At 38.7% G+C, this 27,341-nt stretch overlaps 1 protein-coding gene across 4 annotated transcripts in view; it reads left to right on the top strand.

The window, feature by feature from the left end:
• The window catches only part of Arhgap6 (Rho GTPase activating protein 6), a 537,411-nt gene that overhangs the window by 499,560 nt on the left and 10,510 nt on the right, over positions 1–27,341 (top strand). For all 4 annotated transcript variants that reach the window (XM_052170863.1, XM_052170864.1, XM_052170865.1 and 1 more), the window contains exons 7-10: positions 1,142–1,292; positions 2,339–2,487; positions 9,648–9,827; positions 23,000–23,097. In XM_052170863.1, the coding sequence (XP_052026823.1) occupies positions 1,142–1,292; positions 2,339–2,487; positions 9,648–9,827; positions 23,000–23,097 (578 nt within the window). The remainder of the gene's footprint in view (positions 1–1,141; positions 1,293–2,338; positions 2,488–9,647; positions 9,828–22,999; positions 23,098–27,341) is intronic.

The following is a 27,341-nucleotide window of genomic DNA, read 5'->3' as shown; positions in this document are numbered from 1 at the left end:
AGGTTCAATTCAGTGAATGAGTTTGTCTGAAGGGCATAAGAATTCTAGTAGTAAAGGAAAACACCCAGCATCATTCCTTGACCTCTGTATCGCCTGTACCCACAGAGGGAAATAGGGGATATGTTTAAAGTCAGAACTTGTCATTTGTGCTATTACCTGCTTACCTTGTATCTCCACTAGTCTACTGGATCAAGGAGGCATAAGGACTTTGTCTCTTCATTTATGAATATATTTTGAGGACCTATAATAGGATTTGAAATCCAGCGAAATGTAATGAATCCTAGATAGAATAATAAATGAATGAATGAATGAATGAATGAATAAACAAACTAAATAAATCTTATAGAAGTCTGTCTATGCATAATAATTTACTCAAAGGAGAACAATGCATAAGTGACATCAAGCTGTCAGAGATGAAATGTGGGGCATGATATTGTTATCATTTTTACCACATTGTTACCACGTTTTTCTGCTGCTATCAAATTTTTAGAGGCTTTGTATAGTGATTGAGGCAAAGAGTCTTTTTGGTAATTGCTCATAAGGCTATGCTAACAAACTAGAGATAACTTTCATTTCAATGTACTATCTTTTAAGCCTTTGTCATTCATATCTCGTCTACATTATTAGTTTTGTGACTTGTCAAATAATCTTGAATGTTTTGTTGGTATTCTAGTAAACTATCCAAATTCCAATATGATATATTTGGTGACATGCCCAAGTGTTGTGTAATAATAGTTCGCTCACATTTACACTTGACCTAAATTCTCTTCTAACTCTCAGTCCTTACTTACAACTTCCTGATTATTATTACCTACTCCGCTGAAAACATCATTAACAACAAATCCACAACTAGTTTTGTAATAACACATTCATATTTATATACAGAGATATAGATATGTACTCATGACTAATATGAATAGAGCCTGCAGCTTAAGGTGACATGTGACTTTCTTTTTTCCTTTCTTTTGATCTGTGGAGACTTAGTGCCAGACACTGTCCATGAAAATGCTTCTCTTTGATGAGCACTAAACAACACTGAGATTAGATGGTTCTAATATATCATTGCTACATGAAGATTCTTATTAAATTGGCCTTATGAATCTTATGTAACTGACTCTTGAACCATTGATTTTTTTTTCAGTTGCGTGAGGAATTTGACCGTGGGGTTGATGTCTGTCTGGAAGAGGAGCACAGTGTTCACGATGTGGCAGCCTTGTTAAAGGAGTTCCTCAGGGACATGCCTGACCCCCTTCTCACAAGGGAGCTATACACTGCATTTATCAACACTCTCCGTACGTAATAGAGTCAGATTTGCGGGAAAGTATCCTGGAATACCAGGGTAACCAACTCACTCATGAAAATCTTCTTCATGTGTTTTCCGATAACTGGTTTTGCTTTTATTGGTCTCTAATGAATGGGCTATTTGGGGATTTTCTGAGATAAACCCTAGGGAGAACTACTAAGAAGAATGCCGGACTAAAACAAATGGGGAAAGCCAAGAAGAATTTCAGATGTTTTTGAATGACCCCAGGAAAGTAGAGAGTCCTATAAGTTGATGCTTTGAAGTGCTGGCAAGAGTTTGCATTGAGTCAGTGCCTAAAAATGAATCATGGCTTCTGGTATGAGGAAGGAGGGAGCCAAAGAATTCAGAGTAACACAGCAGTGAGCATTTCAGTGGAAGCAAAATGACACAGTTCAGTTACTACCCCTCCCCCCCTACCCCCCCTCCCCACCCCCGCTTTCAAAGTAGCTATATCTGGCTATGCACAGAGACCCCAGATAAGGGGTAAGGATGGAGAGAAGAAGGGCAATACCAGAGATCCTGCACACACCTCTTCTGGTAATACAGCAATTCTGATAAGATTGTGGCTGAGAAAGAAGACAATGTCTTTGTCATTAATGTCTTGGGTATGGCCAACAAAATGTCTGTTCCTTGTATATTGATCCTTGTATAAGAGCAAAGGCCCTTAAATACATTATAAAAGATTTTTGGAACATTCACTAATTCCCAACCACTGTTAGTGGATATTTATCCATATGCACTAAAATCCATTAAGTTAGTCTGAGTACTGAATAGGGAAAAGTTGGGTGATGGAAATAAGGCAAATTTACCTTTCTCATGACTTGCCTAGATGTCCACCTTGTCTCTATATCTTTCATAGATTTTTTGTAGCTCTGCTGCTAAAGTAGTGGGAAAAATGTGTGAATGCCAGCCTAAAACCTAGTCCGGCTAGCCTAGGTAACCTCTTTCTTAATGCAGCAGAGAGGAAAACAGTCTTCAGTGTCCAAAACAGTGTCTTACTGTTGGTCTTACTTAGAGTGCCTCTCTCTTCTATAGTGTTGGAGCCTGAGGAACAACTGGGCACCTTGCAACTCCTCATTTACCTTCTACCTCCCTGCAACTGCGATACCCTCCACCGCCTCCTACAGTTTCTCTCCATTGTGGCCAGGCATGCAGATGATAATGTCAGCAAAGATGGACAAGAGGTATGCTACTATAAAGAGAATGATTTCCTTTGGATTGTTCTGTTACTGTTATGGTGCAAACCATCAATATGACCATATATCTCAACTGGGAATTGTGCCAACCCACTATTTGCATTAGTTACTTGTGTCGTGACGTCAACCAAACACCCAACATAAGCAACTTAAGGGGGGGGGGCGTTGTTCATCATACAAGCCAGACATGGTTGCAGGAAAAGAAGCAGGCTCACAGGGCATCTTTAGTGAGAAAGAGGGGACAAGTGACTGCTGACAGTCAGCTTGCTTCCTGCATTTTATTCAGTGGGGACTCGAGCCTGTGGAATAATAGCACCCACATTTAGAGTGAGTTGTTCCACCTCCATCTAAGGTAGATTACACATCATTGACATGCCAAAAGATTTGTTTTTGTGGTCATTATAAATCCAATCACAAGTTCTCTAACATTTAGGTAATAGTGCTGCTCAGTGCCTTCACCTGGGAGATAGTACCTAAAAACACATAAACTGCCGACTTCCTTGCTGTTTCGATGATGTCTCCAAATGAGGCTGCCCTTTTCCTTAAAGATGCTTTACTCAATACTAAAATTAAGATTTGAGAGTGAGAAAAATTCCATTCTTGTAACTGGCTTGGCATGTTCAGCTGACTTGGAACCAAAGCAGTTCTAGTGGGAACCGGTCCTTATTCAGGACTAGTATGGTCCCTCCTCCCATATAAAATTTTGGGGGTTGTGGTTCTTTTCGGTTACACTCATATTTTCATGAGTTTTATAGTTTCACCATTGGTAAAAAGGAACACTACCTGCTGGCTGAAACCCTATTAAATCCTTACCCTCATAGGAGATGGTGGTTCCCTCTTTGTTTTCACATAGTCACACTTCTCTCTGACTTTGGTTTTCCCTTGAGACCTCAAGCCCATTTATAGGTTAACATGCACTGTAAATCAACAAAACGGAGCCAGGGGCATTCCAATCCTAACCATATGTGCTGTTGTTTATGTCCTTATTAGCAGAGCTCAGCCATATTATGAACTCAGTTCCATGCTTGTCAGATTTTGTTCCCACAAGGCATGAACATGTGAAATTTTTCACTATAATTCAGAAAAGCAATCCTTCATTTCTCCTCCTCCTTCCTACCAGGAGTATGAGAATGGAACTTGAACTTTCCAGAGGTAGCCATTTTTCTCCGGAGAAGTTATAATTAGTGAAACCCCCACTGGCTTCAGGTTTCATCATATGGTCCTGACACCTTATTTCAGCATACACAGCTCTTTCATGGGTATGCTATAATTCTCATAATTGTTGCATAGTTACATTATCTGTCTGGGTGTCAGCTTTTATGGACTACAGAGATAATGGAAGGCGTAGAGTCTAGTGGTGGCTGAGTGGAAACAGAACCCTGATTGGAAGGTATGCCAATTGCCTCCCTGGTGTTCCTTAAGTACTATGTGAGAAGGAGAAAGCTGGGTCTTGGGTGATTGAGAAGGTGTGGAGGAAAACAAGAAGTCCAGTCCAACTTGCTATTATATTACCTTTTAAAAGTATTTTCAGGCCCAAAGTTTTCAGTTCAAAGATCAACAAGACTCCATTATTCATGCTGCAAAGAAGGCAATATAGATTGAAATATTGATTAATATAGATCAAAATATAAATGAAAATATAGATTAATTTTAGCCTGATTGGATCTTAGTTACTATTTATGACTCCCCCTATCATGGTTTGGTTTTGTGCCCTAGATTTAATCCTTCTGATAAGCAAGATAAATATCATTGTGCCCACTTCTCAGGGGTGGAAAGGTAATTTAGCCCATGTCCTCCAGGGAGCTCCCACTTATGGTAATATAAGTGGCACATTTGTATAGTTTACAACTCCGGAGATGTGCCATATACCCTGAACTCACTATAGATTTGCAGAGTTTTTAGGACAATACCCCAGTAAATAACAGAAAAAAGCTCTTGCAGAAGGGTCTCCTTCAGCCATCTATACAAAGTCATAGTGGTTGGTAACCAGATGGATTTTGCAACTAGTGAATGTCCAGCTGTCTTTAACTATAGTCAGTCTAAGTTACTGAGTTAAAAAAAAAGGCAGGAAAAATGGAAGGACAACATCAATTCCTTAACATCACTTCCTTGGACAGATTAGAAGTAAGTATTAGCAAGCAGGCATGTTGGACTTAAGTAGCAGAGAAGTACTGAATGCTTCTGTGGGCAGATTCTCCATTCTGCTAAGATATGAACTTTGGGAGCATTGTGAAACAGATGATATAATTTATGCTGTAGATTAAAGTCACATTTATACACAGAGAGGAAGAGGAGGGAGAAAGAGAGAGTCAGGGAGACAGGAGAAGAGATATGAGTGTTAAGTAGCTTCTATTTCAAAGACGATAGAGAAAACAGGAGTCTTGAGGTGGGGGGCAATGAGGCAGAAGATAAACAGAATCAAGGAACGTAGTACCAAATCTCTTCAGACACTGAGAGAAGGGATAGTCCTGTCCTAGAAGACCTGCAAATGTCTCCATGGAGAAGGCTGAGAAAAAGCCACATTTTAATTAGCTTATGGGGATTGAGAAGATGGGCCGTGCAAGCATGGCCTATGAATAGGAGTGAGTAAGGGTAGGGGTTGAGGAACAAAGGAGAGATTCTTTGCTTGAACTTTTGTAGTTGAATGAACAGGTAGGGAACACAAAATGGGCAGAAGCAGATAGGAGGACAAAATACCACACTGCATTTGGTGTCAAAGAACAGAGCATTTGTCTCGCTCTTCTACCTATTTGTTAGTTTGTGTTAGCCATTTGTTAGACCATGGCATTTTTACAGACTGCAACATGGAAGAAAACTGACTCCAAATTAAAAAACAAAAAAATGTCTGATGGCTCACAACACTTTGCCAGAACCCTGTCTTTGTGAAAGAGGAAGAGGAGGGAAAACAGAGACAGGGCTTGGAAAGGCCTTCCTCATCTGCAAAGTGAAAACATTATGTCTTTTCTAAGATGTCCTTAAAATTCAATATACTCTTAGTTGGTAAGATCATGAAGATATATGTTAAAATGTATATGTATATATTGAGGAAAATTGTTGGTCTATCCACTGAGGTAATGTTGGGGGAAATGGTAGTATTTTATTTAATTTATCCTTTTGTGTTAATTTTGTTTTATTCCATTCTGTTAGGCTTGGTATTTTCTTTGCTAATTAAGGGGGAAATTTTTCAGATTTAAGAAACATTTCATTTCCCTCTTAAAAAAAAATTATAGTAAGAATAAAATATGGTGTGACTAGGTATTTGTTTGAGAGAGTCCATAGTTGGTTGGCATCAAGTTCTTAGAGGAACTATATAAGAAGAAATAATGACCCAATGTGGAGCTAGACTTCTTGATTTTGAGGAGGTACTTGCTTCTAAAACATGAAAAGTTGTCTTTGGAACTTCAGCAAGATTCTGCCTCCCTTGCCTCAACACCTCCTCTAGTTTTGCTTTAAAGCTCACTTTCCCTTCTGCCCATGAAGTCATAGAGTCGGCCATAAAAACTGAATAGGACAAAGTACACTCATATGATGTACAAAAGGCTGGCACCAGCACAGCTGTGTGGTTCACTCCCTGTAGTTCCACCTACTCTTGGTTCTCAGATATACTGCCCTACTATCTATAAAATAGTGACTCCAGCACAGCTGCTTTATACATAAACTTATCTAGAGAAAGAGCTGAGAATGTCTGTGGAAAGTCCCTAGATATGATGTCTGGACACACTGGACTTTTAATACATGTGAGCTATTTATATAGTGCTTAGAAATGATCTGGGATGCTTACTTAGTGAAGATAGAAGATTTCCTGGAATTGGCTAGCTAACTAAATCATGAAATAATGACCTATTTTGAGTGCTCCCATTACTAGAGAGACCATATATTTTAATTAAGTATATGAGTATATATTAAAATATGGGAAGCAAAGGTGGGAGATATCCAGAAGCAAGTCTCCCTCACAGTTTCATGAACACCAAAACAAAACATAAAACAGGGAGAACAAACCACAGCAGCTGGGACTGCAGCTGGAATCCATGTGCAGTTTTACAGATGGATAGTATTGCATTCCCAGAATAGCAACCAGAGAAGGAGAGAACGGAAACAGAGCTCTGGATTGTCCTTGTGCTAAACATTCTTTTAACTGAAAACAAAATCTTCAGTTCCTTCATGTTGAGAGAGAAGGCGGGAGAGAAAACCCCAATTTTACTTTTAAGAGGGATGGGGAAGCTTTCCTGATGCCTCCAAGTTCTGAAAGGAGGAACTGGAAAAGGACAAGTATTTTATTTTCTCCTTAACCAAGAATTTCCAGGAAGAGGATTGAAAACTAGAATGAAAACTCATGAGGCTTCATGCCAGTGAAATAAATCAAAGACCAAGGGCCTAAAGGCCCCGCAGGAAAGGCATTGTCTCTTTGATTTTGCGAAGTTTACCACAGGGAATACTTTTCCTTGGTGGTGACTTGTTTACCTGAAAATGGCCTTGTCTTCTAAAAATAAAGCCCTCTGAGTTCTGTGGCAAGCTTGCAGAACAGCACTTCCGCCAATTCAGTGCTTCACATGGGAAGATCCTGGGGGCTTCCACGAGGACTCCTGATTCCTATGCGGGGCAACCACATTCTCTCTCAAAGATGGTATGGAATCTTCCTGTGGTTGGGGGTGGGTTGCATCTTTATCCCAACAGTAATCAACATTCTCAGCTGACCTTAATAAGAGAAAAGAAAATTCACAGAGACCAATAGTTCTCACTGAGAAAATTTTGCCCTACAGGGTACACAAAGCCCCATGTGGAAACATCTATGGTTGGCACAACTAAAGGTGATGGGAAGCTACTAGGATTTAATGTTCTAAAGCTGCTTAATAGCCTACCATGCATAGGATAGTACCTGAAGCAATGAACAGTCTGTCACTAAATTTCATTACTGTCATGATAGATAAACACTGGATCAGAGATATTTAGACTTTCCTTCCCATGTGAAAAAAAAAGACAAGTAAGTAAAAGCATTACCAAGCTTTTAAAAATGCTCATATTACTGATTGTAATGATTTAACTTGGAGAAATGACTCCCAAGACAGTGCTCAGCCAAGCACATAAGATGTCTTTTTGTAGATATTTCTGTACCTTATTTATAGTAACAGAAGATGGAGAATGGCACAAAGGCGTATCACTTGGCTGTGCTTAAAAGAAATCATGATCAGTTTTGTGCAATGGGATGCTTACGGCCCAGAAAAAAAAGGGGGGGGGGAAGAAGGAAAATTGTTTAAAATTGGGAGATTGATGCAACATGTTGGTAAGAGACAACAAGTCAGTTACAAAATAGGCTATGGAGTGAGAGTAGCTTTCAGGGGAAAAAAAAAACCAACAACTACACCATAGGTGTCTATGCAAACAGAACTTAGGAAAGCATTTGAAGAACTTGGTCTGGGGATTGGTAGAATAAAGATTACTGTGCTTCTACATGTTTTCCCTAGCTCTCTACTTATCAACATATGGAACATGAGTTTTTTTAAAAAACATTTTTGCATCTAAAGAATAGTTTGTTTCCTTCATTCTGGGCTTTCTTGATAGTGCAACCCCCTACTCACCCTGTGTCTTTCTTCCTTGTCTCTGCTTTCGAGGGTGTTTGAAGAACCATCTGCACTGACTGTTCTAGCTGCAACTCTGCAAATATTCTGATTTAGACCACCAGAACCACACTGAAATCTAGTCCAAAGGGGAGTGAATAGAATGCCATGGTGAACATCTGTCACAGGAGATCACACACTGGAAATTAATCTCACATTCTTTTGAGCACCTCTTTCTTTTAGTTTTCCAAATATCTGACCCAATCTTGATTGTTTTACCAGCTTCCCCTTAAGGTGTTTAGGTCTAATGGATCCCTCCATATTCCTTGATTATTTTCCATCTGTTTCTGTTACTATAATTTAAGCATGGAATCCTCCATCTCCAATGTTAGTACAATGTCCCACGTGGTGTCTCCCAATGCTGTTTCTAAGGCCATAGATTACTCTTTCAAACAGGCAAATTCTTCCTTCTCCATACAAAATCCCCTTGCTCTGAAGTCCCAAATGTGTCCAATGTACTTTTATGTCCTCCGCTGTGAAAATGCTCCTTACTCTAAACTCTTCTTTTCACCAGAAATAACTTTTTCCCTTTTCCCAGACTTTGTGTGTGTGTGTGTGTGTGTCCTGAGATCCCTGGAGTTGATAAAATTTATTTTTGTACTCAATAACTGGGAATGACAAGTAAATTTTCCTCCTAGAATGTGAGCCTTTTAAAATGAGGACTGTGCTATAATGGTTGCTATAAATGTTGAAAATAATTCTGACCAATGAAAAATGTCAAACCTAGGGTAGGAATATGCTAAGCAAACAGACCAGTGAGGATGGTATGGATTGATAAAGGGACAGATAAAGAAACATGTTGAAAGATGATTGCTGAATATCAATATTTTTTATCTTTTTAATGGTTATTTTATTTATTTACATTTTAAATATTATCCCCTTTCCCGGTTTCCCCTCCACAAAACCCCTACCCCATGCTCCCTCCTCCTGCTTATATGAGGGTTCTCACCCATCCACACCTGCCTCACTGCCCTAGCATTCCTATATATTAGGTGGGCCATCAAGCCTTCACAGAATCAAGAGCATCCCCTCCCACTGATTCCAAATAAGGCTGCTCTCTGCTTCATATGCCGCTAGAGCCATGGGTCCCTTCATGTGTACTAATTGGTTGGTGGTTTAGTCCCTGGGAGCTCTGGGGGGAACATCAATATTTTTTAAGGACAAATTGATTGGTAATGTTGAATAGGAATAGTTTTACAATAAACACTTCAGAACTTCAGCATTTTAATTAATGTGCTATTAAGATGACCATTGAGATTTTATCCTCAGTCTAAAATAGGAATCAAATGGAATATTATCATCTCATTTTTGATTCTGACATAGGTGATATTTTCATGTAAGGAAAAATTACTAGTGAAAATATATCCACTGGGATCAAATGGAATATTATCATCTCATTTCTGATTCTGACATAGGTGATATTTTCATGTAAGGAAAAATTACTAGTGAAAATATATCATAGCTCATTGAACCACCCAGAATTTTAAAGAGCAACATAAAATTCAATAATCTTTGTGTTTTCTTCACCCATAGGTCACTGGGAACAAAATGACATCTCTGAACTTAGCCACCATATTTGGACCCAACCTGCTCCACAAGCAGAAGTCATCAGACAAAGAATATTCTGTCCAGAGCTCAGCCAGAGCTGAAGAGAGCACAGCCATCATAGCTGTGGTACAGAAGATGATTGAAAATTATGAAGCCCTGTTCATGGTAAGTGGCCTTTCACTAGTGATACATCTTAGTGATTTGATTATTAGTTGCTGGTGGTGGTATAAATGAAACCCAGGTTTTTTGCTGTCTGTTTTGCTGTGCTTGTTATGAGTAACCATTGTATGTTAGGCAGTTTTGCTCAAACAGAAATTTTTATTACTCTGGTGTCACTGCAAAAGTTTGTTTCCATGTCCTAGCCATCATATAGGAAGTATAAACTTTATTTCATTGTCCCTTAAATAATAATCACATGTAAAGATTTAGTCACTGACAAAACAGTAGTTCTTGCTCAAAATATTAATAAAACACTGCTTTCAAAGTTATGTTATCTTTGTGAATTCATCTGTCCATAACCAACCATGGTGACATGATTTCGCCAAGGTCAATCTTGACATTGTACCTCCTGTACGAAATGGCACCTTTCTTACCCGTGCCCTTCCCAGGTCACTTCCCATGCCACTTATCTATCTCCTGAAGCCCATTCTTATTTATGTTTATCTTGCTCAACATTGTGTTTCAGTCATGTGTAGTCATTTCCTGTAGTAGATTATAAGTGCATTTACGGCAAGGACTGTGTCCTTGTTATCTCTTCTCTGTATCCTCCATACACTTTTGGAAGGTCCTTCCTCTGGTAGATACTCAGTAAATATTTTTTAATTTGTATTGAAATATGAGTTCCTATTTTCCTTCATAAAACTGCATTACTTGCTCATGCATCCCTTGAAACATCAGAAGAAAAGCCAATTTTCTTCTATTTCTGTTCTCTACTTAGACTGCATGTCAATTTTTACAGGAATGTTCTCCATTTTTCTTCTTCATTGCCATTTCTCTTATCATTTGCAAATACAATAAAGCCTGCCTATTCCACTAGAAATGTGGTTCTCAACCCAGGGGTTGCAATCCCTTCGGGGTTACCTAAGACCACTGGAAAACACAAATATTTATATTACAATTTATAACAGCAGCAAAATTACAGTTATGAAGTAGCAACAGAATAATTTGATGGTTGGAGATCACCACATGAAGAGGGTCACAACTTTAGGAAGGTTGAGTATCATTGCATTAGGGCCTTTTGTAGTTCCTTTAACTTAGAATGCTAGCTACCTCTTTTGAATCTCCTGAAGAATTTATCTATACTTATCATATGCTTAACAGTTGCTTTATAACCATGTTTGTCCTATACACATTTATTCTGGATATTTAAATGTCAGTGGTTTGGCATACCTTCCCTATTTGTCTTATCTGTATGATTTGAGACCAAGTTATTCAGTACCCCCAAACCATTAATTAAACTTATATGTAATGGGAGAAAACCTAATTCTTAAATTTATGGTCAGAATCATGTGCTATGAGAAAGAATTATACAGACTGTAAATATCTGTACAATTGTTAATAACAATTTTATTTGTTTGAGAACATGAGATGGCTTAGAATCTCAGTATTTTAGCACTAGAGACATAAGTATCATAATGTTTTATCACACATTGGGTAGACTGCCTCATAGAAGGTGACTTGGGAACCCAGATCTTTGTACTGCAAGATTCTGTTATATGTAGGCTTTTAAAGTAAACCTAAAAGAGGTGTCCATCATATGCACTCAATTTTATGGGCCAGAACTTACCCATAGATCATATTTAACTGCAAGGGAAGTTGGGAGTTGTACTCTGGATAGAAGCCCAGATGGAAGAGGAAATGCATTTACCACAGTGAATAACAGTGGCATCTTGCTTCCCATTGTGTCTCTAAGGCATTGTCTCTGTGTTGCACATGGAAAACTCTCAAAAATGTTGAATTAGTCATCAACTATATAAATTTCACACTTCAGTCCAAAGCCTCATAATTAATTACATATTTGGATGAATCAAATGTCTGAACTTTTCAATATTTTCATCAAGTTTTAAGTCACATATCATCTTGCCAAGATGTCTTGGCATTACTTCATGTTCTCTGGACTTTTTTTTTTTAACAAAATAATATTTCTCATCAATCTTAATTCTAGTCTCTAAATTCTGTATTCTAAGCAAAGTTTTCCTTTATATAAAACCACAAACCATCAGGAATTTTTTTCACCTCAGACACTAACCAAATGTTTCCTGATCTCCTTGAAAGGCGGAGGTCATTGTAATTATGTCATCCCTCTTTTCTCTACTTCCTGCCACCTGGAAGATCAGGACAGCAGCAAAACATCAGGATTCTGTCTCTTGTGATGCTTCCCAAACCTGTTGTTATTTTTATCATTTTCTGCAGAGATTGGTGTTGAGATTCTCTTGGGCATTAACAAATATTTTATGTGCGGAAGTTATATTTTCTGTTTCTTAAAGAAACTCATCTTGATGAGCTTGTCTAAAATCCAATCCCTACACCCTCACTCCACTATTCCTGCTATGACTCCTCTGCTTACTGCTAAAACACACACACACACACACAGAGAGAGAGAGAGAGAGAGAGAGAGAGAGAGAGAGAGAGAGAGAGAGACACAGAGAGACCACCCTGACTTCATATTTACCCTGTTCTTTTTCTCCTTAGAAGTCCCCACTACTAATAGAGAACATCGTTAATTTTTCTTTTATGCTGTGTTTATCCTCACTAAGTTGTAATATTTTCTGGTCCATGTAGTTATTACTGCTGTGCCAATGGCATGGTAGAAATAAGATAAATACTTATTAGGTTCATGAGTAAGTTGATAGTAGCTGTGTGATATATGATTTCTTTTTCACAAGTCCTTACATGTGGGAAAAGTTTGGGCATGTAAGAATTAAGTATACTTTTCTTAACATAAGTTAACCATTGGTATAATCATGTCTGATCTCCTTAGATGGACTGTGGGAAATATACTGAAAATAAGAAAGGCAGTGGAAGAAATGGAAGGGGAGAAGGATATAGATCCCAAATCAGGGTCTCTAAAAATAAAATGGAGCCAGAAAACTTGACTGCAGTCCTGTCTCTGCTATGTTAGTTACATGATCGCATCTTTGATTTCTTTTTCTTTAGTTATCATGAACTAGTGTTTAAATAAATGCTAGCCACGATCCTTTTTTAGGTCTAACATCTGTGTGGTTCAGTGCTCCAGAACTGACTCCTCCTTTTATATTTCTTAAAAGCCTAGGAAGAAAATTAATTTCATCACATTTTTAAAATTCTCTTGCTATGAATTGTCTTCTAGAATCCTTTCCATTATAACAAGAATCACAGAAGTTCATACATATGAGTGGATAAATATCCAACTGTATATGTGTACAATTTTGTTTGGTATTTGCATTTTTTAAATTCTTTTAGAGTAATTGCTACCCCAAATAGTGATGAAGCTACACAGACAGAACCTGTTAGTTGACTCTTCATAGTCCCTGGCAAGGTTTATGAGCTGGAAAAGGGATAAACTGCTACCATTGACATTAAAAATGAAGGTTTATTAGCAGAGAGAGCTGTGAGCTTTTCCTTAAAAGCACAAAACACCCTGCAAGCAGTCATTCCACAGAACTGGTGCAAAGGATCTGGAAACCCCAAGAAATCTACCAATGATCTAAATGCTGTTCTGAACGTCCCTCATTTTCTAATGCTGAGAATGTTTTCTATGTGACCAAAATCTGAGTTAATGGGAAATGGGAAAAGGAAAGAAAGTACATGGCTTTGGCTCACAGTATTAAAGAGACATTCAAATTCAGAGAATATTGTGATTCAAGAATTGACTAGCATCTGGGGCTATACCTAAAGTGATAGGGTCCCTTACTATGTACAGGGTCTTGGATTTTGTCCTCTCAAGCCATAAGAACATGGTGGGGGGGGGGGTTGTTTGGTTGGTGTTTGCTTGTTTTAGGTGTCAGATAAGCCACTTGTTTGTCTTTGGAAAAAGGTTCTGCTGACAATCTTCAAGGTCACAGGCAATGTGAGATATAGTAGCTTATGTTTATAATACTACTGTCTAGGAGACTGAGGCAAAGACATTCTCAGGGTGCTAACGGCCAATCTGAGTTATAAAATGAATTCCATGCCAGTCCAGGTTACTGTTTAAGACTGTCTCAGCAAGGATTATAATAGTAGTGCGCAAACTTCACTGTACTGCAGAATTTGCAAGGAATCTTCTTAGACATTCAGATTCCTAGGCTATGTTCCAGAAGATAGAATTGAACAGGGCCCAAGAATCATCACTTTCTAATGAATCCCTTCAGGAGATATAACTAGATTCCTATCATGCCTATGGAAACCACATATTGAGAAATACAGATTGGGTGGAAAGACCATGACCTTTGGGCTTAGTTATCAAAATTCAGATTGCTTCCAAGCTGTGTGTGTGTGTGTGTGTGTGTGTGTGTGTGTGTGTGTGTGAGAGAGAGAGAGAGAGAGAGAGAGAGAGAGAGAGAGAGAGAGAGAGATACAACCTCTGACCCCATGATTAACTTTTCTAAACCTTCAACTTCTGTTAAAAAAATGAAATTAAAGGGCCTACTTTGCATGACTGTTTTATAGGACATGTCATTTAGAAAAGGCATGTAGCACAAGAAAGACATATACAGGGCTCAAAAATCCAACTACTGCTACTATGACACTTAAGTAATATGTCATCTGTTTTTCACACACATTCAGGTGCTGCCTTGAAGAAAAGCCACTGGCCATTGCAAATAATACTGTCACCTGCTAGTGTGCGTGCATATTCCTATTTCCTTCCCTGTGCTTCTTTTATTTTTCTTTCCATAGCATTGATAACTTTTTGTTTTGTTTTTTTTGTTTTTTTTTTTTTGAGACAAATGTTTCTCTGTGTAGTCTTAGCTGTCTGGGAACTACTCCCTCTGTAGACCAGGCTAGCCTTGAATGCACAGAGATCTTCCTGCCCGTGCCTCCTTAGTGCTAGGATTAAATCACTTGGCCCAGCACTTGGCCACGTTGATAGCTTTTTAAGTCATTCCATAATTAACTTATTTATAGGGATCATTGAAACCATACAACGCTATGTATTTTGTTTGTTTGTTAATACATGGTATTCCTGTATACTCCAGGCTAGACTTAAGCTTACATTTCTGCTGTGTCATCCTTTCCAGTGCTAAGAATTCAGGCATGCACTATTATACCCAGTGAAAAGAGAGATTTCAGGTTGTTCTATACACTGACACCCACAGCAACTAGAAAGTACTTGGCAGAAGATAGCATTCAGTAATTAGGTCTTGAATACTGCGTGACTCTACTGCCAGAAAAAGAAAATGCATTTTATTACAGTTTTGGTCAAGTGCCTTACCCCCACAATTCCTATACCTTTAAATCATAACTCTCCATGTCTGTCGATAGCTATTTAAAACTTGGTAAACATAAAATGGTACTTTTTGAAAATACCAGAAATAGAAGACGAGAATCATTTGTTTGCAAAAAGGCTCGTTGCTATCCAAAGTAAAAAGCATTCACTGAGGAAATCATTGACAAGCTACCTGGTCTGCAAGCTAATGCTTCTGTGAGAGACGGTGGGGATCCCAGTGAAAATAACTCGAGACTCTTGGAATTAATGAGAGTTTCAGAGTGGAGTGGAGAAAGCTGTAGGCTTGGGCTAAGGGCTGATATTACATGGAATCAAGACATTTTAAAGAAAGGGCAAGGAAGAGAAGATGCACTGGAGATGTCTGGGGTGCAGTGGAGATGTGGAAAAGAAACATATTCTCATTGCATTGCTCATCAGCCCAAGCTGGAGAGGCAATAAGGGCACTTGGGAAATTTTAAATGCGCAAGACTGGCAGCAAAGGTCAGAAGACATGCAAATTTATGAAGCCATCCATATTTTTAAATATATTTTATGAAAAGTTTTTAATTTAACAAAGGTCACAAGCTATGGTGAGGTTCCCACAAGCTCAGCTGGGAGACAAATTGTGTTTTGTGGTCTTTTCATTCCCTGGTGTGGATTGCATTTCCCTAGAATCTCTTTGTGTGCCATTCAAAGGCTGCCTTCCAAGTTATCAAACAAGAAACCACCCCGGGCAATGCAGCCCGCTGATTGTATATGTTTCCATACCAAGAGAGTAAAAATAACCACCAGTTGTATGTCTCAGGTTGAGCTATGCAGCACAACATCGGCCTCTCAAATATTACCAGCATTCCATAAGGAGTAAGACAAGTTTGTGAGCCTAAGCAATGCAATGGCTAAGTAGTTTATTTCCAAAGCATAATGCCTTGCCACAGGGAAAAAGTAACAGAGAGGAACTTTGATTCAGAATCTTGGATAAGGAGGCTTATTGTTGACAAAGAAAAAGTGTGGAGCCAGGAGATCTTTAACCATCTCCATACCTCCAACTTAGTCAGAGCATCTTCCCACTTCACGTTTAAGCCAGCAGGTATGTCCGGTAGCCAGTCTGAGTTCCTGCTGGTGCTTTGCTCGCCTGTCCTCATCTGCAAAGACGCAACAATTTTTTTGTTGACATCATACCCAGGTAGAGAGAACAAACTATTACTCCTGAGCTGTTTCTATTGCCTTTTACCTGTTGCTATGGAGCTAATTTGAATTCCTTCCTTCCTTCCTTCCTTCCTTCCTTCCTTCCTTCCTTCCTTCCTTCCTTCCTTCCTTTTTTATTTGCATCATCTTTGAACAAACTCTTTGGATCTTTCACTGTGTTTATTCACTAAGGGTCTTCAATTACTCAAAAAAAAAAAACCTTCTAGAAATATTGAAGTCAGGGTGTTGTGGATCACACCTTTAATGCCAACATTCAGGACACTGAATCAGAAGGATTCCTATGAGTGTGAGGATACTTTGGGCAATATGGTAAGTTCCAGGCCTGTGATACATACAGCCTGAGAACCTGTTTTAAAAAACAAAAGCAAAGAAATCATTACCAAATTGAATTCCTTCTGAACCTCCACCTCCACCGAAGTCCTCCTAAAATAATGAACCACTTGTCACTACAGAGTCACACAAAAGGTTTCACATTGATTTTGACCTTATTTGAGCTTTTGCAATCCTTAACAGCAAAAGTGATTCCTTTCAGCTTGTTAGCTAAAATGTACCAATCATGACTTCCAGTGGCATTTACTTTTACTGGGGAGTGTTAAGAATTTGAAATGCCAAAGCATTCTTCTTGGTCAAGTGCAAAGGGTTGGATTGCTGTGAAAAACCCAGTGGCGTATATGGTAGGGCTGGGTCCTGGGAACTGCTGTTCAGGCAGCACCTAATGGTTTGTTATGGAGAAAACTTTTTTCCCTCTTGGTGGTTTATGGAATAAACTACCTCATAGCAGTTAGACTCTAGGCAATCATTCAAGGTTTCAGTTTTAATTTGATAGGGTAGATTTTAATTGTGACAGTTTTATTCCTTCATATGTGCAGTGTTTACATTTTTTTCTCTGAAGCAAGGGAGTACAAAGTTCTTTTGATTTTTGGAATAACATTATGCTTTGAAAGAACACATTAAAATCTAAGGAGTTGAGTCTCCAGATAAACACAGCCATAAATGGTACCCCTAGAAAATGGCTAAAATTATCAAATCCTTGACTAAAATCCAATCAAGATTTCAAAGGCAAACAATGAATTCAGTGAAGGATCATTTTGAACTAGTTGGGTTTTGTTTGTATTTTGTTTTCATTTCAACATATAAAGTTGTTTCATGAAGAAAACTTTTCTCATGTACCTCTTTTCAATATAAAGGAAAATCTTTTCCAGAAGCTTGGCACCTTGGGGGTATTAATGATCTTGCCCTACTGTTAAACAAGTGTAACTAGCAGAGCCTACCACAGTCCAAGTGTACATCTGAGACTATCCCTCAGGAGACTTGCCTTCTCAGGATGTCCCAGTAAGAAGTCATGAAGTCTGATGTTAATTTTTTGTCGACTTGACACATATTATGGTCTTTTGGAAAGAAGAAACCTCTTTGAGAAAACATTCCCACCAGATTAGCCTATTGGAAAGCCTGGGGGGGGGGGCATTTTCTTGATTAATAATTAATGTGGGAGGGTCCAGTTCAACCAGGAAAATGCCACTTCTGGGCAGGTGGGCCTGAGTTTTATATGCATCAGGCTAGGAAGACATTGAGCAGCACTCCTCTATGGCTTCTGCTTCAGTTCCTGCCTCTAAGGACCATCTGTGAATTCCTGTCCTAACTTGCCTTGGTGATGCTGTGACCTGAGAGCCGTCTGCCCAAATAACCTTTTCCTCCCAAATTGAATTTGGTCATGGTGTTTTGTCATAGCAATGGATGTATTTCTCATGAAGCTTTTTCACTACTAGTCCTCCTTTTAATAAATATGGTGTTTTCAGGTGTGTTAACCTTTGTGGTAACTTGTTCTAAAGGAAAACAGGACGAGTAGGGCAAGCAGGCCAGAGTGCAGATGCAAGCACAGGAAGGCACATGGTTTGCCTTGATTATAAGCAGCACAACCAGAAACAGACCTTAAATGCTGTGGAGTCAGATACTTGTTACACAGCAACTCTACCCGTGTGATAGTGGGCAGAAGTGACCGGCTTGTATGAACACTCATTTACTATTAATTTAGGGACTTAATAGATAAACAAAAGCCCAGTTAAAAAACACTGCTAGGAAACACTTGTGCATATCTTTCCAAGAGTGAGGTGGATAGGTATCACACTGTTCTTTGAAGCTGCTGTTGCCTGCTAGTTTATTTACTGGGGTTTTGCTTCCCTATGAAGTCCCTAAATTAATGGCAAATTAATGTTTACCTAGTGGAATTGAGTCTGTAGTCTAAAGATATTTTTATTAAGTGATAGTAAATAAAAGGTACAAATACATAACAGGAGAAGTCACTGGAAAGAATGCCAGGTGCAGCTTATGATGTGAGCATTTGAAAATCTATTCAGAACTCATAAGAAAAGAAACATTTTTTTCCTTGAGATGAGTTCTAGAAGGTTCTTTAAATCACTCTGAAACAAAAAGAGGCGGGATTTAAATGAAATAATAGTTAATGAACTCTGTGTACTCACATTAGTTTTGCAGACTACATAAGAAAATACTGTCAACTTTGTAGAGCCACATCCTTAACTATGTCATTGTATGTATATGTAAATCCTTTCTCCAAGCCAAAATACTATCTTGGGACATTCAGAGAGAAGCTATATATAGATTTATAGCCCTGTCTCATTTTATGTGCATTTGTTACCAAGGAAAAGTCACGTCTACTACATAAAATAACCCACAACAATTATAATCTCTTGGCAGTCAAGCCTAGTTGAATGAGTAAAAACTCAAAAATGCAGGATAGTTCAACCAAATGTACTGCATGTTATCTTTTAAATAACAACACTTTCTGTAACATATTATAATAGAACAGGTTATTCTGATTCTCCACACTGATAATTTGTCGTTAGACAAACCGTATAGTCTCAAGGACTCAGAACTGCAGTACTTGTATCACTCCAAAGGACATGCATGCACTCTTGTTTATTTTTCAGTGGAAACAGATTGGTGTTTGGAACAAAACTATTACATATCTAAGCATAACAAATTTTAAATTGAATTAACTATGAATATGCAAGCATTTGCCTAGTTTGCCCCTGGATGTATTTATAAAAATTAGTTCAAGATATACATTTTTAGCTTATATTATTTCTGCTTTGCTCATCTTTTCTCCAATGCTGGGAAATCAAGTTTAGGGTCTTACCCATGCGTCGCAAGCACTCTTCCACTCAGCAGCCCCACCCCTTGCTCCCTTGACTTGGAGTTTTAATATGTAGCCCACATATGGCCTCACACTTATGCCTTCTCCCTCAGCCTTGCAAATACATTTCACAATGCCCAGATGCTATTCATTTTTTTAAAAATCTCTCTTGCAGACAACAGGATGGCTCAGTGAGTAAAGTTGTTTATAACACACATCTGATTACCCACATAGTAGAATGAAACAGCCAGCTCCCATGACATGTCTTCTGACCTCCACGGGTACACTCACACACATCAAATACATGAATATAAAAATGCAAATAAAAATATTTCTCATTTCATCCTTATGCCTTACTTTTTAAATGGACAAAACAGCAACCATCAAATTGGGAAAGGATATTCACCAACCCCACATCTGATAGAGGGCTAATATCCAATATATACAAAGAACTCAAGAAGTTAGACCCCAGGGAACCAAATAACCCTATTAAAAATGGGGTACAGAACTAAACAAGGAATTTTCACCTGAAGAAATTCGGATGGCCGAGAAGTATCATAGAGCTTTAAATGCCATCTGTACATGTCTTTCATATTTCTATGCTCAGACAGGACCTATAAACTGAATTTCAAGTCATTATTTCTGACTGCCTACCAGATACTTCCACTTGGATGTCTCACAGATCTAGCAACATTGTAGCATGAAAGCCAAACTCCTGAACTTCACCCAACCTTCTCCTCCCTTAAGATCCCAAATTCAACCAATAGCTTCTCCATCTTGTTACCCAAGCCACAACACTTGAAACCATCTTTTGAAACCATCTTTTCTGCCTGTCTCTCATTATCATCCTTTCCTTTCAATAAATTAACTTAAACTGTCACCATTGTTAACATCATGTTTAAGAATTTGAGATTTCTCATCATCTTGCCATCTTGGCTCAGCACCAGTATTACTGGTTGGAACTCATCCTGTTCCTGTTAATTTTTCTTGCTTCAACCCTGGCTGTCCATTCAGTCTACTTTCCACTGAGAAGACAGACTGATAACAATTGTATTAGTCATCAGATCGAGATCTCTAGTAGCTCCCCACTCACTTTGAACAAAAGCAGACGTCTGAATCATGATCAAAAGGATGCTGCAACATCTGGCCCTGGCTACCTGCTTCCCCCATACCACCCACTTCTTCCTTACTCTTACGGTCTTGCTGGAGCCTCACTGTTCTAGACTCAGGACTTTTGATATTAATTTCTTCCTTCTGCCTTTACTTCTGCCTTCTCCAAGTTTACTATTTTTTCCCTAAAATGTCATTTTCCCATGACATGATCATCCCATTTAATACTACATCTCTCTCAGCATTTCTTGTCACCCTTGTTTGCTGCTCTCTACAGGACTCATGTTATGCTCCCTTTGTGTATTTGTTCAGTGACCATTTCGCCGGGTTTGTAGCCAGATCCAAAAAGACAGTGATTCTTGTCTGTTTGATTTGTAGCTGAATCCTTAAAATTCCTTTCCTGGTATTTACTCTGCAAGCATTGACCAAATATCGTTGCAGTGAATGAAAAGAATGGACATGGTAGGAAGCCAGAGAGAGAACCATAATAGTTCTGAACTAGAGGATGTCTGAAGCACTGTTAGAGGAGAAGATAGGATCTACCTACTTAGGAGAGCAGGCCAGATGCAGTTTTAAACTAGGGATAAAGAGTTTTTAGTGAACATCTTCCAACCATGTGGAGAACTTTGATGCATATTTTAAGGAAATTGGGTTCAAGTTAGCAAGCTAAGACATGAAAGGCCTATTAACTGTATATGCTCCTTGTCCTCTAGAAACACAAACTAGTTTATGGAATCTGAGGGTTCAGATGACTGGAGACTTGGAAGTTGAATGTGATAACAGGCATAGCTTCACCCAGAATACAGATGATATAGAGATCTTTCCACTTCCCCCCACCATTGTTTGTTGAAATCGAGTACAATGCTTAGGTTATAAGAGGCTCGAGGCTCTGTTTCTTGTCGAGTGGTTTTGCTTTGCCTCTAGTACAGCCACATGCCTATTTCCTAGGCAGATGTGCTGCTCTGGGACTGGAATGGCTTGTCAACTTAAATGAAGGTACACTTCACCCTTTTTTGCCAAGGTTTACAGAGTAGCTGATTCTCCAGAGAGGACTAGGATATAACTTTTCTAAGAAGAGGGGAATGGAGGGTGCTAATGGCTAACAGATGAACACTACAAAGGGGTAATGAAGGCTTGAACTTTAGACACTGCAGTTGGAATGGAAGGGGAGGGAAGAAGGAACAAACACAGGAAGTTGAGCTGACCTCCTGGCTATGTCTCGGAGTAGACAAGACATAGCCTTGGACTCACCTTGGAGATTTTGAGCTATGTGGCTAGAATTTGGCAATTTCATTCATGAGGATTCAGGATGAAGTAGGAGGACCAGATTTATGAGAGAAGGAAGGCGTTCTCTTCCTTTCTCATCTCTGTTTTTGTTAATAAGATTGTTTCCAGCTTCTCTAAACTCAAGAACAATTGAGTAGTGCAAGAGGCAGAAGGCAAATTCTTCCTCCAACCACTTATTCTCAGAAGACTTGTCCCTGTGGTTTTGAAAACTCTTCTCTTGGTGTTTACGTGTGAGAAATGTATTTTCTCCCAGTAGTCTAAGTTGCTTCTGCTTGAGCTAGCAGGGTGTATGGAGTAGAAAACTGCAAGTCAGAGCTAGGTTCAATCTTGTTCCGTAGAACATTTCCACATGACTGACTTAAGATTGTCTTTGAATGCACTGTGGATTAGGCCGGGAGAAGTATGGTACTCATGTATAATGTTACTGTTAGTGCCCATGAACTAGTGATGTGATAAATATTCAGTAGGGGTTGAGAACAAGAAATGAGGAAGGGCAGATGTTGAATCATCATAGCCTGTACAGAAAGGATGCTAGCATTAGTTTTGGTTGTTTGGAGTGTTTATCACTGACCAGTTGCAACCTTTCAGTACAAAATGAGTCACTTGCATTAGCAACTCTTTGGGTTATGACTGTTATTCCCATTTTACAGATGGGTAAACTGAGACAAATAGGTCCTTGTTAATGTACAGTGGTGAAAGTCCTACAACTAAAATGCTAGACCTAGAATTTAAGGACTGTGGCTCAAGGGCATGAAAATTTAATCAGCTGACTGGATGTTCCAGAACATCTCAAGACAATCATAATTTATGCCCATTCTTTCAGCATAATTCAACACATGAACTCTAGAAAGTGTCCACACTGAGATATAAATCATGAACACCATTCTTCTTACCTATGATGGTTTGCTTACTCAAAGCCAGGAAAATCTAGTCTGTGCAGCACAAGCATCCAAATGACTAGACAGGATTTCCCGGCATATGGCATTTTGGATGGAGTCTGATAACAAGAAAATATTCTAGTTTTTCCTGAGAATTAGACATGTTGTATGAGTTGGTATAGGCTTTGGTTTAAACTAGTAAGTCACTCTGCTTTCTTAAGTATTCAAAGCCTTGCTGTGCACTGACATAAAGTTCCTGAGGCCATGCTCTGCATCTTTGGCAGGTTTTTGCTTACACCTCACCATTTGTCTCTTCCAGGTTCCCCCAGATCTCCAGAATGAAGTGCTGATCAGCCTTCTGGAGACAGATCCGGATGTTGTGGACTACTTGCTGAGAAGAAAGGCTTCCCAATCCTCGTAAGTATGCACGTTTTCCAGCTACTAGAGCCCCACTGGGAATTTTAAAATTTCATTCCATATCCAAAGAATTTGATAGGTAACCATATTTGCATGCAGAGTGACACAAGTAGGATTTTGACCTTTTTTTTTTTTTTCTGGTCGAACTAACTAAGCAGAAATCATTTTAGTTTTATTGACTTATGAAATTCCAAGCCACTTTCCCAGATATTTCTTCTTTGTTTTCTACTTACTCTAGCACCTTCAGAAACTTCTGATTGTGTTCACAGGTTTCGGGGGAGGGGGGAGTGCTGAATCACTGACAAGAAGCTCAAAGGAAGAAAACATGCATAAATGACTCTAGCAGGCATGTCCAACTTGGGTCCTCCAGCTGTGTGTGCCTCAGTATAGCTAAGATTTCAGGCCAATAGGAAAGCACAAACCCTTGTCTTTCTAACTGTCAGTGACAATGTTGTATTACAATGTCAAAAATCTGGGCATGCCTGTTAAGATCCTTGATAGATGATTAATACCTTGTTGGCTTTCTGGGGGTTAGGGTTTTCCTTGTGCAACTTTACAGGTGGGAGCCATCCATTTCCAAACCACAAGAATAACCTTTGCTGAAACCTAAGTGCCCCTTTGCAATGAGAAGTGTGTACTTTTCTAGCTCTGTCATTATATATAGCTTGTATTGACTTGATGAAAATGCACACTATTCAAGTTTGCAATAAGGAAAATGCTAGGCATGCTGTAAGTTATGACCTGCCACCATGTTGCCTTGATAGGAGCACAGAAATGGGTTCCTTGTTCAGATTTTACGTTTAATCTACAAGTCTAGGACACATTTGCCCAGGATCTATTGACTTCAAAAGTGGCCTTAATCCTAGAACCAATGACATGCCTTAGCCTAATTCATATCATTTCTTTATTTTTCAGTCATAGATTTCTATTAAAGATATGGTTTATTTGGACATAACTTAGAAATGAGACATTTTCAGCTATTTCTCAAGGCTAATTGTCCAATTTGATTACTTTTCATTTCAAATTATTTCAGGTGATAATAAAATGATACTATTTAGGGAGATTTAATGAAAAGAAATTCTACATTGTTTAATCTCCTTCTCCCCAGGCCAATTTACATTACTAACTCAGCTCAATTCAGCTTCCCTCCCATTCCAACAGTACAGGGAAAGGCTTGTAATCAGATCACCCTTTCAATTGCACTGTAAGAAAAATCAATTTCAGTGCCAATCAATATCAAGGAAATTTCTGGTTCAAGTAAGATGTTCTGCTTGGATTTGAGTTCCAAGAAGCACAAGTAAATATAAATCTATAAAAAGTACAGATGGTCCTGCATTTCAGGATCTTATTTTCACATCAGAGATTTGGAACTGCACTTAATTTTTTCCCAAATTTCTAACTCCTATCAAGGTGTAAATTCTCATTTCTCCCTAACAAACCATATGCTACCAGCATTTTAATACTCTCACTTGTTTCTCTACTGTGGGCAAGAAAACAAAAATCAGTGATGTTTCGATTTGTTACTCCCTAGTTCATCTTCATTTGTAACATTTTCTTACTATATGGGAAGAAATCTAAAAAGCATTAACCTGAAAAAAGGACTGTTGACTGTCCAGATTTCTTTTGTGTGGCTGTATTCAGATAGGTACATTCAATTTTCAAAAGAACCATTGACATGAATGCACTGTGGTTTACAGGAATGCTTTTGGCATATAAATGCCAAGGTAAGAACAGAATCTTTCCTTCTCTGCTCTTAGGAAGAACCAAGTGCACATATTAAGCCCACACCAAGCTGTGTAATTGTTCTGTCCTCTTTTGTTCCCAGTCCTTGTATGAGTGACTCTTTAGGGAGAAGAGAAGGAAGATCTTTTTCTTTTGGTTTGTTTTCCTCTCAGCACAGGCAAAGAACAGTCCAGAAGGTCACTACTAATGCCATGAAGTAAAATATAGATATTTGTGCAAATAATATTTGATTTTAGTGGCCTTCTGAGGCTTGAGCAGTTGGTGGTCACTTTTGGCCATGAACATACGCTTCCCAAACTCCCGGTATATATGGAGCATGTCAAACCTTGGGAAGGTGCCTCTGATTAGAGAGGATTGAGATTCTGTATTTCCAACAAGCCTCCCTATTATTGTTGCTACTTGCTTATGATTCGCATCTGGAGTATAGGAAGCTTAAAATGCCAAGGCATTTTCTTGACTTTATGTGCATTCAGACCTGATGGGAGAGGTATATTATTCTGTATGTGACAGAATTCCAGGTGACCAGTACTTAGACATGGTCTCAGACGTACCGGCTCATTCCAAACACCTGGAGATTGTAAAAGAATGGCTCCATGGTGCTTGTTAATTTGTTCTGGGTTGCAATCCAGGTACTGGGAGTGTCAAACCTCCCCAAATGATTCTAATAAGCAGCCCAAACTCCAAAGAACTGACTGAGATCTACAACTTGGATTCTCTATATTTTCAAATCCCATGGAGACTTGGGTGGTGTGGGTTTTGACCTTGGACGTGTGTCCTTGAGTTGATAAAGAAGTAGCACAAATATTCTGGCTTATAAACCCACTTGGGGTTTGTATTAAAGATGTTATTTTCAGGCTCATAATGGCTTCTGGGGAAAGGAAGAACATGCAGTACACTTGGAACCCCAGTAAAGGTAGGACTGGGTCTGGGTGTTCAGATTGCTAGTCCTGGACTTCATCAAAACAGCAAGGTTGCCATCTGTCTGGAGATACAATAATGAACGTAGGCAGGTGTGTCCTAAAATAGCAGGCTGAGGTAGGTGGGGTGACATTAAAATCAGAAAGTAGTGATAAAGGAATACAGAGACAAAATATCACTATAATTATGGATTTATAGAGATTATAAATTACAGTACTCCAAACTGACAGATGGTGCTGTCTACAGTGGTACTCATGTCAATTAACCACCAATTGGCTATGCCTTTATAATTTATGACACTGCTTGCAAGCTTCAAGTTGCAATTGAGATCTCCTTATGTCCAAAGTCAACTCTATTGCTATTCGTTTTGTGCTATAAGGTATATTCATTGATGACTCTGACTCCCTTTTCTCATCTGTTAACTAGAGATTAAAGTTACTCTTGGGTTACTCTGAACTTCACTATATGGCTCATTTACAGCTACTTGCTTGTATAAGAGACATTGTGATATCTATGAGATAACAGATGACCATAAAATATGGCCCATGAGAAAGAGATCTCTTCAGTTCTAAAAGCATAGCTCCTTAGTCACTGGAGACTTTTGACTTTCTTTCCCCTGAAGCCTTCATTCCCCAGTTCAAGCTTATGTGCACTTGAGATTCCTGTATGGCCAAGTAGAAATGCCCCAAGATTTAATTCTGGGGAGAGGGAGAAATGAATTTTAAAAAGAGTGTAAAGCACAGAATGAAATAATTAATTATCCTCTCCGTCATCATCATCATATCTGTTTTGAAAGCACAAATATTTTGTAATATTTGGTAACCTGGTGTTTTGCTTTGATTTGGGTTTTTTTCTTTTGTGTACAACATCCGAATTGGGTGAGAACAAAGAGAATTTATTGTTTTTTCCTGTGCTCATGCACTTCAGTGTTTAGCTTCAAGCAAAGTGGTATGCCAAAGGGGGATTAGAAGAGATTTCAGTACGAAAGTTGCTAAGCTTCCCACTTTTTAACAACTTGTCTAATGTACTTGCTAGAATTATGTGCTCTTTTTTTCAGAAGTCCCTAAAACTGACTGCCCTCTCTTTGGTTCAGAATGTATGTTAGAATATAGGGGAGGATGATGGAATGTTTATATAAGGGGACCATGCAGGTTGAATAAAGACCTCTAAAGCTAAACAAAAGAGTTTTAGCAGGGTCAGGACTAGAGTGAGGCAAAAGATACACATATCTAGGCACAAAATTTAAGGAAATAACTCAGTCACGAACACACCATTGTGATACAATATTTTACAAAATCAAATTTAATTCCCACTCGAAGATAAGAAGCAAAGGAGAAAACATTTTTTAAATACCAATACCTTAGTCAGCCACCCATGATGCCATGCTGATGGTAAAATGTGTGGGCCTGTCCTAAATGGAGGCAGCCCATCAATCATGTTGTCACAACCTCCCCTTTGTCTCTTTTCAATGAAGTTACTAAGTGTGACAGTTTCTGTTGACCAAGTGACAATTTGAAATGATTTTTAGTTAACTTAACCTGAGATTAGATAATGATAACATTGTTGCATATAAATGATGCATT

Source organism: Apodemus sylvaticus, chromosome X (assembly GCF_947179515.1).
Source record: "Apodemus sylvaticus chromosome X, mApoSyl1.1, whole genome shotgun sequence".
Classification (NCBI taxonomy): domain Eukaryota; kingdom Metazoa; phylum Chordata; class Mammalia; order Rodentia; family Muridae; genus Apodemus; species Apodemus sylvaticus.
The sequence above is the reverse complement of the archived record's forward strand: the minus strand, read 5'-3'. Positions and strand labels throughout refer to the sequence as shown.